This window comes from Arvicanthis niloticus, chromosome 18 (genome assembly GCF_011762505.2).
Source record: "Arvicanthis niloticus isolate mArvNil1 chromosome 18, mArvNil1.pat.X, whole genome shotgun sequence".
In the NCBI taxonomy this organism is placed as follows: domain Eukaryota; kingdom Metazoa; phylum Chordata; class Mammalia; order Rodentia; family Muridae; genus Arvicanthis; species Arvicanthis niloticus.
In genome coordinates this window covers 54,557,738-54,573,950 of record NC_047675.1, presented here as the reverse complement: position 1 = coordinate 54,573,950, position 16,213 = coordinate 54,557,738, and the positions used below count along the sequence as shown (strand labels likewise).

At 36.6% G+C, this 16,213-nt stretch overlaps 1 protein-coding gene across 3 annotated transcripts in view; it reads left to right on the top strand.

Annotated features, from left to right (window-relative positions):
- The window catches only part of Ccdc7 (coiled-coil domain containing 7), a 297,148-nt gene that overhangs the window by 159,851 nt on the left and 121,084 nt on the right, over positions 1-16,213 (top strand). Inside the window, exon 35 of one of the 3 annotated variants that reach the window (XM_076916073.1) lies at positions 5,822-6,984. The exons of the other annotated variants lie outside the window; for them this stretch is intronic. Coding sequence (XP_076772188.1) covers positions 5,822-5,859 — 38 coding nt within the window. The 3' untranslated portion in view covers positions 5,860-6,984. Of the gene's footprint in view, positions 1-5,821; positions 6,985-16,213 lie in introns of those variants that run through there. 3 annotated transcript variants of the gene reach the window in all.

Here is a 16,213-nt window from a genome sequence, read left to right as displayed (position 1 = left end):
CTAGGTCTGCACAATTCAAATCACTCTCAGTAACAGTCTTCCGTAATCTTACTAGGATGGCCCATTAAGCCCTGTTTAAAGCATCACATTGCTTTCCAAATCCAAAGTCCCCAAATCCACATTCTTCCAGACAAAAGCGTGGTCAGGCCTATCACAACAATATTCCAGTCCCTGGTACCAGTTTCTGTCTTAGTTAGGGTTTTACTGCTGTGAACAGACAACATAACCAAGGCAATTCTCATAAAGACAACATTTAATTGAGGCTGGCTTACAGGTTCAGAGGTTCAGAGGTTCAGAGGTTCAGCCCATTATCATCAAGGCAGGAACATGGTAGCATCCAGGCAGGCATGGTACAGGCAGAGCTGAAGATTCAACATCTTCATCTGAAGGCTGCTAGCAGAATACTGTCTTCTAGGCAACTAGGACTAGGGTACTAAAATCCATGCCCACAATGACACACCTACTTCAACAAGGCCATACCTCCTAATAGTGTCACTCCCTGGGCCAAGCATATACAAACCATCACACCAGACAACCCTGGATACCTCTGTAGTCTGAGATCATATAGTAAGTGGCTTTTATAGAAATCCTATGTTGCTCCTGGCCACTGCCAGTCAGCCCACCCCTGAAAGGTCATAGCAGTATTACCCTCTCCTACTTTGTTGGTATGCCAACAGAACTCTACCTTAGGTGACCACCCAAGGAGTTAGAGGCACAAGGCAGTAAAAACCAGGCCTGAGCTTGGGGCTTAGCCTCATCCAACAGATAGAGCCTCTACTGTTGTCTTACTGCATTCATCAGCATTTCCAATATGGTGATGGAAAGGAGGAATGACAGGGATACCCTTACTCTGTTCTGATCTTAGAGGAAACATCTCAGTGTTTTTTATTAAAAAGAAGTTTGAGATTTTTGTATACATTACTTATCAAACAGAGGCTCTTTCCTGAGAGACAGAAGCATGGAGGCACAGCTTCCTACTGTTTTCCTCAGTAGCCTGAGGGGTTCCCTAGATTTTTAGGAACCTTGATAAAGCAATCCAAACCAGAACTCATAGCTTTAGCACACAAAAAAATAATAATCTTGTGACTAGCCATCTTATAAAGCAAAGTTGGTGTTAATAAAGTTGTGTTATTATGTGCATAAGAATGAAAGCTAATAGAACAATGCTCAGAGGAAAGGACGACACGACCCCAGAGCATGGCTGTGGGCTTCTCAGAATTAGTGCTCACTATCTCTCACAACAGTCATATGTAAGATTTGAGTAAGGTCTGGAAGTTACTATCTTCAAGGGATTGCCAAGGAATTTAAATAGCTTTATCAGATGGTTCTTGAGGACACCTGACAGAACAACAATGAATAAAGACTAGCTCACAAAAAGGTAGGAAACCTTTGCCATAAATAGTTAACAATTTTGTTTAACTTTCTCATGTGTTGTCTATTAAAATGAAAGGGGTTCAGACATTTAGGCCATAAGCTGGTTCATTGTTACTTTAAAATTGAGTAACTATGTTTGGAAAAATAATAGCTTTTTGTGTCAATTGTGCTGGATCTTACTTCTCATATGGAGACAGGCTTCAGCTAGGCTCTGCTTGAGGGATCATTTGACCCTCCTCTTGCCTGCAGTTTTTATGCCTTTCTATCCTACCTTGTTTTGATGATGTGGACTACACTAACTTTATATATATATATATATGAATGAATGACATTGCATACATAAGAGAAATTTCTCTAGGCTTTGGTAAATGATTTTTTTTTCAAACTAGGTTTCGATCTGCCAAACTTTTATGGAGAATTTATTATATCTTTGTTCCCAAGAGATATTAAGTTGTAGTTATTCTTTCTTAGAATGTCTATTTGGTTTTGGTATGGAGTAATACATTTTTAAACTCATTTGATTAATGTGGGGAGTGGAGGAAGACCTGAGTGAATGAAGTTCTATATATGCTAATGATGTAGACACAGCTATATCAAGGTCTCTAATGTTCAGCCTCATGAATGGCAAAGCCTCCCCACACTCAGTGTGAAACTCAGAGGAATGGCAAAGCCTTCTGTGTGTAGATGTTAATAGTTTGTGCATAAAATGTCCATCACAGTTTTCTCCCCATCTTACATCCCTATTTACAGCCTGAGGATGGCTCCACTGCCTAGACTGCCCCTACTAAGATTAGAGCTAAACTTGCCTCTGATTTAGCTGTATGCCAGAAATCCCTGTCTGCTCAACTATATACAGTAAACATGCTGAGCTTCTAGGGTGCTGCAGCTTCTTCACCTCATCCTATCTTTGCTGTGTGTGTGTGCTTGTTCTTTGTTAATCCTTTACCATCCCTGGAGCCATACTAAAGTGAAGCAAGGTGGCATTTAAACAAGGAATTGGAGCAGAGACCCAGCCTGTGGATTCTTACTACAAGGAACTCTCATTGGTCAGACAAGGGAATTCTCCCATGAAAAGCAAGCTAATAAAGAGAAAAGCAAAAACAAAAATAAAGAATTAAGGATAAAGGAATAGAAGGGAGCCCATTTTAGTTCCTTGGGTATAAAACATTGGAACAAGTGGAATCTAAAGACAGGAAGTTATATGTCAATAAGCAGAATCTAAAGATAGGTAGGTAGTTATTACTGTTTGTGGGAGATTTCTGGAACCCAGGGAAGTAGAGACAAAGCATTGAGTCTTCATCAGTTCTTGCCCTTGTGTTCAGAGAGACATGCCTTTGACTTCCAGAGAAAGGGACAGGGGTTTATCTTCCTAGGAAGAAATAGAAAATTGAGGAATGGATACATGGCAGAGAAACCAGCATGTTTCTTTTTTGGCTTTCAGTTTTAACTGCCTTCATATTACACTCGTGGGGTGGGGGTGAGAGCAGCACAAAGGTGATGGTGCACAGCAGTGGAGCTCTGGGTGGGCAGGAGGAAGCCTACCTGACTTGCCAGGTGTGTGGGCTCTGAGCAGGTACTGTGGCAGTTGATCCTTTCCAGATTGGTAAGGATTGGCATTGGTAGCCCATCCAGCCCATCCAGGAGTACAAGCCTGGAGGCAACAGTAAGTGAATGAATGGAGAAAGCTATAGAGAAAGGGAAAAATCTTGGTGACCTTAAATGCTACCTTTGTTTGTTTGTTTGTTTTGTTGTTTTATTTTTAAACAACCAGACTAAAATAACCCAGAAGTTGTATTCTGAGATGTCTGGTAATTTTACCTGTGTAGGTAAGACTGATCAAGGGAGAAGTCTAGTGGGCCTGTGTTTTTTCATTCAATGGTGAGGTGCCACATCTTTCTACACCAGTTTAGGCTAATGATTATCTCTTTGTGAGGAGGACAGGAACATTTCCATAATCACCTGGATTCCCAATAGGCTCTATTCAATTATCTGGGCCTTGCTACAGTTCTGCAATTTAGACAGGATAACTGGGACCCATCTCTTGGATGTTTGGACCCACAGTATAATGATAACATAGATGAGACCAATATTAGTGGCACATCCTAGAGACACAAAATGCTTAAGATGAGACTGCTTCTCCTGGTGATATTGTGAAAGTGACCCTTGATGACCTTTAAGGCTTAAACTTTTTAAAAATTTTCTGTTGTGTTTGTTGGGTAGAGTGGCTGTTATGATCTTCCTTCTCCTTACAGTCTGGTGTAAAGCATTGCTGTGAACTACCTACCCCTCAACCGAGCAAGAATAAAACTAACCTGAACATCTAAGAAAGAAAAATGAGGGGCAGGGACCATGCTGAGTGGTGGGATATACCTAAGGGAATGACATCCTGAGTGACTTTTGTGGACACTAGCTCAGTCATATCAAGAACTCCAATACTTTAGCTCCATGGCAAGGGCAAAACCTCCCCCTACGCAGAGTGAAGCTCCTCGGGGTTTTGTCTACAATAGCTTCCTTTCTCCAGATATGTACAGCCTAAAGATTACTCTCCTACAGAGATAGCTCCTACCAAGATTAGCTGAACATGCCTCCTTGATTCAGCTGTATGCAATAGCCCCATGTCCCTGTTCAACTGTATATAACAAACACGCTGAGCTTCTAGGGTGCTGTAGCTTTTCCACTAGAGAACCCAGGCTACTTGACCCCAGCTTTGTTCTGTGTGTTTCTCTTTTCTTCCCCATCAAATCTCAGTCATCCCTAGAGCCATGTTGATTGAGATCAGAAATTGTACATTATGTTGCTTTTTAATTTGTGAAATATGTTCCAGAACCCAAAATATTCTCCATCTTAGTGAGTATGAGTACATGGAGTAGGATTGTTAAAATTATTTGCTGTTCTTGTTCAGTAATTGACAAAGTCCACTATGTCTAGTTGATCGGTAGTATTTTTTATTCCCATAAGTGATGAGTGAGGCTTTCATCCTGGCTAGCACTTTCTTTTTGGTGTTGATGTTTTAAATTTGGGCCATTGTAATGGTATTTCATTGTTGTTTTAATTTATACTTATGGGCTGGAAAGATGACTCAGTGGTTAAGAGCACTTGTTCCTCTTACAGGGGATTTGGGTTCTGTTCCCAGTGCCCACATGATGCTCACATAACTTTCCTTAATTCTAGTTCCAGGGCATATAATGTCCTCTTCTGGACTCACAGGCACCAGACATACATGGCATACAGACATACACATAATTTTATAAATTAATTTACACATAGGCAGTACATATATGTCATATGGACACAATGAATTAAAACAGTAATAAAATCTGACTGTGACTCATCTATTCTACAGATCTATTCTAATCTTTGTTCAGAGATGACATGACTTATTTTTCCTTTGTGTACATTTATTAAATTATTATAATGCCAAATTATCTGAACATCCTATTTGGATGTTGCAAAATGAGGGTATCTTTGCCTTATTCTTGGCCTCAGTGGAAAAGCTTCTAGTTTCTCACTATTAAGTACAGTAATAGCTATGGGGTTCCCACACATGGTGCTTATAAAGTTGAGAAAATCCACTTCTATTCTGATTTTGCTGGTGTTATTTATTGTAAATGGGTGTTAAATTCTATCTAATGACTTTTTGCATCAATAGAGATGATTTTTTTTCTTTGCCTATTAATGATAGATAACCAACTTTCAGATATTGTACTTCCTTGTAGTCTGGGTTAAATTCCAGTGACTTCTAATTCTTTATATGTGTTTTTGAGTCAATTTATTCATATTTCATTGAGGGTCTATGTTGCTGAGTGGTATTGATATGTAATTTTCTTGTATTAGGGCAATGCTGGCCTGAAAGAAGTAGAAATGAGTTCATTTTATTCTCCTAGAAAATGTGGTAGAAATTTGGTACATACCTTGTCTTTAAATGTTTGTTCGAATTAACCAAGGAATCCCTTTGGCTCTGCCACTTTAGATTATTAACAGTTATTAATTATATATTCATTTTATTTAATATAAAATGTAGCATTCTCTTTAATTATATATCCATTTATTTAACTATATTTTCCTTATGTGAAACGAGACATTGTATCTTTCAAATCATTGGCCCATTTAACTTAGATTACTAGTTTTAAGCATAGAATTATTTACAGTTTATTCTTATCTGATTTTAACAATTTATATTCCCTTTGTGCTTAGTCTTCCTAAAGATTTAGAAATTTTAATCTTCTTAAAAAGCTTTTATTTTGTTGATTTTTTTCCTCTGTTAATTTTGTTTTCAATTTAATAGAGTTCTGTTCTAACTACTTTATTTTTTTAACTTTATATTTTATTTGCTTATCCTTTTCTAGTTTCCTGAAGTAGAAACTAGTTATTGGTTTGTGATCTTCTTTTCTAATATATGCATTTGATGCTATAAATTTTCTTACAAACACTACTTTTGCTGCAACAGAATTGATTCAGGACTTGCAAAGAAGGAAGCAGAACTAGCATAAAAGTATAATACTGAAGAAATGGACAGTAGTGTTGAAAGCTGCATGATTGAAGGTGATTATACAGAGCAACTTGTTTATAATATGAATAAAAAATCCTTGTAATAGAGGAAGATACCATCAAGGACTCTCACTGCACAAAGTCAAGGAATGACTCTGAGAATTCAGAAGACAGTCTGATTTTCTTGTTATGACCTAATGCAGATTGAGGACTTACAATTGAAACTTGCATGCATCATTTCAACAATCCCATGAACCTTCAGAATTGAACTAAATTTACTCTGCCTGTGCTCTGCAAATGCAGCAACATTGCCTGGATGACAGCTCTTGTCTTTATAGCAGATCATTGAATAAGCCCATTAGATCTACTGCCCACAAGAAAAGATTGCTTTTAAAATGCTGTTGTTACAATCTGTGGTGAAGATGTGTGGCTAGAGAAATGCTGTATACATTCTTGTTCCGGGCACCTCCCGAGTCCCTTTTCACCCGCGAATAAGGACACGAGAGGCAATAATCGGGTATTACTGCAAACGAGGATTTACTTCTTGTAACGGTAAAGCGGAAAGACGGAAAAGGCCGGAAGAGGCACCGCTTAAATATGCCCTAGGGTGATGTGTTCACTTCTGATTGACTGTTCACTCATTACCCAATATTACGCCTCGGGATTGACCAGTGACTTTGGCGGGCTTTCTGCCTTTGCAGCTGCACAGTTAATTGTTTACCAGTGGGAAGACACGAGGCCAGCGCCATCTTGGAATGGAACCACTGACCACGGCTTTCTACACATTCTGGATAGCATGAATGGCTCAATATTCAAGTCTTAATAAGTGCAGTTTAAAGGCTGTTTCTCCTGATTGACTCTTGTTGAATCTGCATACAAAAATGGAAACCACTAGAAAGAGCTCACCAGTCTAGACATTATCATCTTCCATCACGGGAAGACCTTAAACTGTTTATATTAACAAGAATTTCTAAAAAGCTGATTCTAACATTGGTGGCTTTGAGAGGCTATGGACTTCGGAGGAAGAACCTATGAAAGTGAAAAGAGCAAAAGAAGTAGAACCAGAAGTGGACCCTGGGGTCACAGCTTCATGGCTGCAATCTCACGGTTCAGTTTGAATTGGTGAGGAGTCACTTTTTAAAAATGTGCAAAGAAAATAGTTTAACTCATGATAGAATTTCTTGCAAAATTAGTCCTCCCAGATGCTGTCAATTACATTTTTGTGATATTCTAAACTTTTTGCTGTCATATCAACAACATTCCAGCATCTTCACCATGAATAGAGTTCCATCATCCCTCCTCGTTCTCATTTATCTTCAGCTCCATCTTGATACCTAGTGAGGTAACCCAAACCTTTATTCTCATGATACCTTACTAATTTTATTTTTATAAATGATTAGTTTTCTGTTTATCTTGACTATTGAGCAAGAGAGTATTATAAGGTGACCCAGGAAATGCATTGGGCCTCAGTTAAAAATATTTCATTTTCTTCAATTAATGTTAACCCTTGGGCCAACATGGAAACCTCTTTTTCAGTCTACTGCTTTAATGCCACAACCCCAAATGACAAAATGATGTCTAACCTTTTAGTTTATTGGAAACATGACTAATTCTTTTGATAAAAACTTCTCTCAACTACAGTCATTTGGGATATTAGGTGTTACAGGCTCTGCTCACCCACACCACTCACCTGCACTAGCACTTACTAATTGCATGAGAGGGATTCCAACTCATGATTTCCTCGGGCATGCTAATATTTTTTTATAATTATAAAAACTTAGATGATGCTTATTTAGCTATACAGTGTAATATTGATAAATATTCTTAATAAAATAAAGAAAGAAATATGCCATTGTGTTTCATCATATTTTCAGAATATGTCTCTTTTCAATGAATTTCACACATCTGCTTTGTAGGTCAGAACATCGAGCTAAGGTCTGATGAAAATTATATGTCAGTAGACCCAACATCAAAAGATCATCCTCAATTTAAGAAACTGAAAACTGCCCACATAGAAAACACCTGGTATGTATAATGACAGCAAATAGCCTTGACCTATAATCATGCATTTAAAAAGAACAAATTTGAAATGTTGTCACAGAGGCTGGGCAGATAGATACTTCAGTGGATAAAGTTTTTGTCACACAAGCAAAAGACCAGAGTTCAGATCCCCAGAATTCACAAAAGCTAGCCAGGTATGGAGCCTCATCTTTAATCCCAGTGCTCAAGAACTAGGAACAGGATTCCTAGGGCATGGTAGCTAGCTAAACTAGCTACTTCAGCAAGTTTGGGGTTCAGTGAAAGACCTTGCCTTAGTAAATCAAATGGAGAATGGTCAAGTAAGACATTTGACATCAACCTTTGGCCTTTCCATTTGGTCATGTGCATGCACACACACACACACACACACACACACACACACACACACACACACACACACACCTGAATACATACAGGTGCAAACATGCCTTCCCCACATACATATATACAATCAACACACAAAAATCCATAGCTTTTTTTCTTTTTTCTTTTTTTTTTTCTTTTTCTTTATTTTTTTTTTTTTTTTTTGGTTTTAGTTTTTTCAAGACAGGGTTTCTCTGTGTAGCCTTGGCTGTCCTGGAACTCACTCGGTAGACCAGGCTGGCCTTGAACTCAGAAATCCACCTGTCTCTGCCTCCCAAGTGCTGGGATTAAAGGCGTGCACCACCACTGCCTGGCACTTTCTTAAATACCAATAATGAAGTTTCTAAAAAAGAAGTCAGGAGAAAAATTCCATTCACAGTAATTTTTAAAGAATATTGAGGGGGAAGGTGGTTAATACAAAGTATAATGACATATACTATAATGAAACCTATTACTTTGTATGATATACACAGTGTGATATACACAATGGAATTTTATTTAGCCATTGAAAATAAAACTCATAAAATTACCTCATTTGCAGTAAAAATTGATAAAAAAAAAAAATTAGTGATCATCATGTTAAACCAGGCTTCAAAAGACCAATATCACTGATTTTCTCACATACAAAATCTATAGCACCCAAAGGGGAAAGAGAGTAAAGGAAGATAATAAATAAATAAGAAGAAGACAAAGATAAAAGGCTAAATGTTTTCTCTTATGAAGAAGAATGAGTGAACACATACACACACACATACACACACACACACACACTAGTTTCTATGGCTAAATAAAACCCTGTTGTATACATCATAAAATAATAGTTTTTATTAGAATTTTTATATAGTTTTTATATAGAATTTATTCTTATTCATCCATCCCTTCCTCTGTGTACTTCTTATGCTATTGTGGGTGGTTTTATCCTGACTTATTTCTCAGAAATTTCATTATTGGTATTTAGAAAAGCTACTTATTCTTGTGTATTGATTTTGTATCCTAATTCTTTGCTGTCAGTGTTTTGCAGATCTGATATTTTCACGGTAGTCTTTAATGTCTTTTTAAAGTAAAGGATCATACCATTCACAAATAGGGATAATTTAATTTATTCCAATCTTACTTGTGTCCCTTTTACTTTTTTCTCGTGCCTTGTGCTATAAAGCTTCAGGCATGCTATTGACTAAATGAGAGAGTAGGCAGACATGTCTTGTTCTTCATTCTAGAGATCATGCTTCCAGTATTCCTCCATTTATTATAATGTTGGCTGTAGGCTTAGTATATATAACTTTTATCATGAAGGGAAGTTGGACTTTGCCAAGGGCCTTTTCTGAGATGATTATATGATTGCTGTCCTTATGTCTGTTTGTGTGCTTTATTATATTGTATATGAATTATGAACCCTTCTTGTATGCCTAGAATGAAGTCCACTTGGTCATGAAGAATAATTTTATTAAGAATCTGCATCCTCTTTATCATACTCCTCTCCTCAAGGCTCAGGGATCTATGCAAAAGGAGTAGAAGAAGATTGTAAGAGCCAAAGGTGGTGGATGGTTTTAAAGAGATAACATTTTGATGATGCAAGAGGGCGGATGCACACATGAACTCACCAAGACTGTAACAGCAGGCTCAGGTTCAAGCCAGACAGAATCTAAGCATGAAGGAAAGGAATTGTCACAAAGTCCCACCACTAGCCAAGAAGCTGCTCAAAAAGGAGAGCTACTAAGAAAGGAAAAAACAGTTTTCTTCAATGGAGTGACACTAGACATACCAACCAGGACAGGTTTATACTCAGGAGTAGTTGGCCAACATAAATCAAACTCCTTTTTTAAAAAAATAGTTTATTTCTTTTGTAAGAAATAGAACATGTAATTGGGTGGGTAGGTAGGGGAAGGAGCTGAGATGAATTAGAAGATGGGAAAGAAGGCAATGAAAATATATGGTATAAAATTCTCAACTTTGCAATGAAACTGTTGGAATATTTTCTTTCTTCTTACAATCTTGTTGTTCATTATAGATCTGTTTGTAACAGCTGGGATTAGCTTTGGTAGTACATATAGATATGGTAATTCATCCTTTACTTCTATATTTTCTACCTTCCTGAAACACAAGTTTTGAGAATGCTCTCTAATGGTCCTCTGGATCTCATTGGCATTTGTTTTGAGTTCCCTCTTTTCTTCTTAATTTATCATTTTGTGTCCTATCTGGTTTTTTTTTTTCTGTTTTCTTTTGGTTAGTTTGCACAAAGGTTTGTCACTCTACTTCAAAAAGAAAAATAAACCTTTTGTGTTATCATTTAATATTCAATTTTATTCATTTCTATCCTGATATTATAGTTTCTAGGTATTGTATTTTGCTTATTTTTTTTCAGATCTTAAGATGCATTATTAACTCATTTATTTCAACATCACTTCTGTTCATGTGAGTCCTCACAGTTGTCAATGTTATTTTTACTACTTCTATTACTAGAGTTCAAAAGGTTTGACTTTTTTCCCCGTACATCTTTATTTGATCCTAAGAATCTTTACATTTTCTCCCTGATGTTTTTTAATGACTCACTATTCAAGAGTATATTTAATTTAGATATGTTAATACAGTTTCTATAGATTATATTGCTATCCATTTGTAATTTTATACCACTTTAACCTGATCCGATAAAGAAATGATTTTGCTCTGCTGAGCTTTGATGCTACAGATAAAATTATCCATGGCCTGAGGTCAGTATTTCCGTTATGGTCAAGCTTCAAGAATGGCATATATAGCTTGATCATGGTACCCCTTTTTGTCCTCGGAATACTTTTATTCCTGCCCATCGTGTTAAAGTTTGTCTATAACAACATCAACATGTTGGTGGCCAAAGTACATGGCTTGAAACAGAAAATGGACCTCCAGACAGAGTTATTAATTTAGCAGGCTGGCAAGCCAAGGATGGGTAAGATTCTGTGAAGACAGAGCCTTACCAACCTAAGACAGAAGTGCATTGCTTTTGATAATGCATAGTCCACGATGAATGAGAAAGGCATTCTTGTCAGAATGACCTAAGATAGGCTCAGTCTTGTTTATGAAATAAAAAGGGGGAACATGTGGAGAGCTTTTGAGGCTGTTTGGCAGGAATCTGGCATTGGCTAAGGACAAGGAAATGGGCTTCAGGCAGGAATCTGACATTAGGCTAGAACAAAGAAGTAATTTCAGGCAGGAATCTAAATCTTAGGCTAGAACAAAGAAGTAATTTCAGGCAGGAATCTAAATCTTAGGCTAGAACAAAGAAGTAGGCTTCAGACATGAAAATGACTGGGCTAGGACAGGGAAGTAGGCTCAAGATACTTTGATCCTCCTGATAAGCCCTTAGAAATAGTGATCACAGGACTTAGTTTGTTGCCTTGCTTGTTCTTTGACTGTGTTTATTGTCTTGCTTGTTCCTTGATTATTTGCATCTATTGTATTAGTAGTTCCTCAGCCTAGAACTGATCGTAATATTTGCATTCAATTAAAATGTTATAAAAGCAGACTGGGAAAAATTTTTAAAAAGAATATTTTTAAAAGTTTCTTCACATTCACACTTATTTTTTTTAGATTTTATTTATTTTATGAATATGAGTACACTGTAGCTGTCTTCAGACACACCAGAAGAGAGCATCAGATCCCATTGCAGATGGTTGTGAGCCACCATGTGGTTTCTGGGATTTGAACTCAGGACCTCTGGAAGAGCAGTCAGTGCTCTTAACCACTGAGCCATCTCTCCAGCGCCACATTCATACTTAAGAGTGAGAATACCATATAATTTTGGGGTTTAGGGGTGTTTTGTTTTGTTTTGTTTTAAATGTTCTAGTCTGATTTGGACACCAGAGTAATGCTGGGTACAAAGAATAAGTTACCTATATTTCATTACTTTGTGTTTTTTTAAATAAAGCTTGAGGAACCTCAGTGTTAGTTTTCTTTCAAAAATATAGTAGAATCCATCCAATCCTAAGCCACTTTAAGCTAAAAGACTTTTTTAATGCTTCAATTCCATTGCCTGTTATGGGTCAATTCAAGTATTTTATATTCTCTTTGTTTGATATAGAAATGTATTTATTTATTCTATATTTTTAGTTTTTTAAATATGAGTTCTCAATATTCATTAATGTTTCTCTGTATATTGTTGGAATCTAATGTAATGGCCTCTCTAATATTGTTAATTTGAGTCTTCTACCTCATTTTTTATTAGTTTGACTAGAAGTTTGTCAATATTGTTTATTTTTCAATGAACCAGATGTTTCATTGATTCCATGTATTATCTTTTTAGTCTCACTTTTATTAATTTCTGTCCTGATTTCTATCATGACATCTACTGCTCTTGGGTTTGTGTTGTTTTACTAAGACTTTGAACTGCATTATTATTAATTTTAGATCTCTGTTTTTTTTATTGTTCTTTTGTTGTTGTTGTTCTTTTTTTTTTAACTTATTCACTTTACATCCCTCTCACTGCCTCCTCCCAGTCATCCAATCCCACAATCCTCCCTCCATCCATCCTTCTTCCTCCTCTCCTCTGGCATTTTAAGTCACTACTAGGCTAGGCACTTCCTTTCCCACTGAGGCCAGACAAGGCAGCCCAGCTAGAAGAATTTATCCTACAGACAGGCAACAACTTTTGGAATAGCTGCCCCCCACCTCTAGTTGTTCTACCCACATGAAGATTAAGCTGCACATCTGTTACATATGTGCAGGGAGGTGTAGGTCCAGCCTGTGTATGTTCTTCGATTGGTGGTGCAGACTCTAAGAGCCCCAAGGATTCAAGTTAGTTGATTCTGTTGGTCTTCCTATCCTTCCTCCTATTCTTCCACAAGTGTGCCCAAACTCTATCCACTGTTTAGCTGTGGGTGTATAATGTCTCTTGGTGGGTCAGGACTCTCAGAGGCCAGCCATGCTAGACTCCTGTCTACAAGCATAACAGAATATCATTAACAGAGTGTCTGGGATTGGTGCTTGCCCATAGGGTTGTTCTCAAGTTGGGCTAGTTATTGGTTGGCCATTCCATCAGTCTCTGCTCCATCTCCCATTTTTGCATTTCTTGTAGACAGGGTATGTTTTAAGTCAAAAGTTTTATGGGTGGGTTGGTGTCCCTATTGCTCCACTGAAGTTTGTACAAGTTTGTCCTTCTACCAACAATAAAAAAGCATTCCTGTTGCTCCACATCTTTGCCAGTATGTGCTATACTTGAGTGTTTGAACTTAGCCATTCTGACAGGTGTAAGATGAAATCTCAGAGTCATTTTGATTTGCATTTCCATGATGACTAAAGCTGCTAAACATCCCTTTAAGTGCTTCTTGGTCATTTGAGATTCCTCTGTTGAGAATTCTCTGTTTAGTCTTGTACCCCATTTTTCTCAGTTGGGTTATTTGGTTTGTTGATGTCTAATTTTTTGAGTTCTTCATATATCTTGGCTATTAGTCCTCTGTCAGATTGAGGGTTGGTGAAGATCTTTTCCCATTCCATAGGCTGCTGTTTTGTCCTATTAATGGTGTTTTTAGCCTTGCAAAAGCTTTTTAGTTCCATAAGGTCTCATTTATTAATTGTTGATCTTAATGCTTGAGCTATTGGTGTTCTGTTCAGGAATTTGTTTTTTGTACCAGTGAGTTCATGGCAGTTCTCCACTTTTTCTTCTATTAGATTTAGTGTGTCTAGTTTTATATTGAGGTCCTTGATCCACTTACTCTTAAGTTTTGTGCAGGGTGATAAATATGTATCAATTTTCATTCTTCTACATGTAGACATCTAGTTAGACCACCACCATTTGTTGAAGATACTTTCTTTTTTCTATTGTATGGTTTCAGCTTCTTTATCAAACATCACATGTCCATAGGTGTGTGGGTTTATTTCTGGGTCTTCAATTCATTCCATTTATCAATGTGTCTGTTTCTGTACCAATACCTTGCAGTTTTTATCACTATTGCTCTGTAGTACAGCTTGAGGTCAGGGATGGTGATTGCTCCCAACACTCTTTTATTGTTCAGGATTGTTTTGGCTATCCTGGATTTTTTGTTTTTCCATGCAAAGTTGAGAATTTCTCTTTCAAGGTCTATAAAAAATTGTGTTGGAGTTTTGATGGTGATTGAATCTGTAGATTGCTTTTGGCAAGATGGCCAATTTCACTATGTTAATACTACTTATCCATGAGCACAGTAGATCTTTCCATTTTCTGATATCTTTTTCAACTTCTTTCTTCAGAGACTTGAAGTTCTTGTCATACAGGTCTTTCACTTGCTTAGTTAGAGATACAGCAAGATATTTTATATTATTCAAGGCTATTGTAAAAAAATATTGCTTCCCTAATTTCTTTTCTGGTCATTTATTATTTGTATAAAGAAGGGATACTGATTTCTTTGGGTTAATTTTATATCCAGCCACTTTGCTGAAGTTGTTTATCAGCTGTAGAAGTTCTCTAATCAAATTTTTGGGGTCACTTATGTATACTATCATATCATCTGCAAATAGTGATACTTTGACTTCTTTCTTTTTTATTTGTATACCCTTAATCTTCTTGAATTGTCTTACTGCTCTGGCTAAAACTTCAAGTATTATATTGAAAAAAAAAATATATATATATATATATATAGAGAGAGAGAGAGAAAGAGAGAGGGGGGGCAGACTTATCTTGTCGTTGATTTTAGTGGAAATGCTTTACATTTCCTTTCATTTAGTTTGATGTTGGCTATTGGCTTGCTGTATATTGCTTTGATTATGTTTAGGTATGTGCCCTGTATCCCTGATTTCTCTAATCCTTTAACATGGAAGGGTGTTAGATTTTATCAAAGGCTTTTTCGGCATCTAATGAAATAATTGTGTGGGTTTTTTTTAGTTTGCTTATATGATGGATTACCTTGATGGATTTTCATATATTGAATCATCCCTGAATCTCTGGGATGAAGCCTATTTTATCTTGATAGATGATGTCTTTGATGTGTTTCTGGATTCAGTTTGCGAGTATTCATTGAGTATTTTTGCATCAATGTTCATAAGAGAAATCAGTCTGAAGTTCTGTTTCTTTATTGAATCTTCGTGTGGTTTAGGTATCACAGTGACTGTGGCCTCACAGAACGAATTTTTCAGTGTTCTTTCTGTTTCTATTTTGTGGAACAGTTTGAGGAGTATTGGAATTAGGTCTTCTTGGAAAGTCTGGTAGAATTCTGCACCAAAACCATCTGACCATGGGCTTTTTTTTTTTTTTTTTTTTTTGAAGACTTTTTATGACTGCCTCTATTTCTTTATGGATTGTTGGGTTATTTAAATAGTTTACCTGCTCTTGATCTATCATTATTAATTGGTATCTGCCTAGAAATTCTTCCATTTCATTAAGACTTTCCAATTTTACATAGTACAGGCTTTTGAAGTAAAACCTAATGATTCTTTGAATTTCTTCAGTGTCTGTGCTATTTCTCTCATTTCATTTCTGATTTTGTTTATTTGGATTCTCTGTCTGTCTGTCTGTCTTTTGGTTAGTTTGGCTAAGGGTTTGTCTATCTTGTTGATTTTCTCAAAGAACCAGGTCTTAGTTTCATTGATTCTTTGTATTTTTTTTTTTAACTCATTGATTTCAGTCCTGGTTTTAATTATTTCCTGCCTTTGACTTCTCTTTGGTGTGCTTACTTCCTTTTTCTCTAGATCTCTCAGACATACTTTTAAATTGATGGCATGAGAACTTTCTAACTTTTTATGGAGGCAGTTAGTGCTATGAACTTTCCTCTTAGCACTGCTTTCATTGTGTCCCATAAATTTGGATATATTATGCCTTCATTTTCATTGAATTCTAGAAAGTCTTTAATTTCTTTATTTCTTTCCTGATCCAGAGATTATTGAGTAGAGAGTTGTTCAATTTCCATGAAGTGTGTAGACTTTCAGATTGTTTCTGTTATTGTTAAGTTCAGCTTTAATCCATGGTGGTTTGAAACATATAAGGTATTATATCGATTTTCTTGTA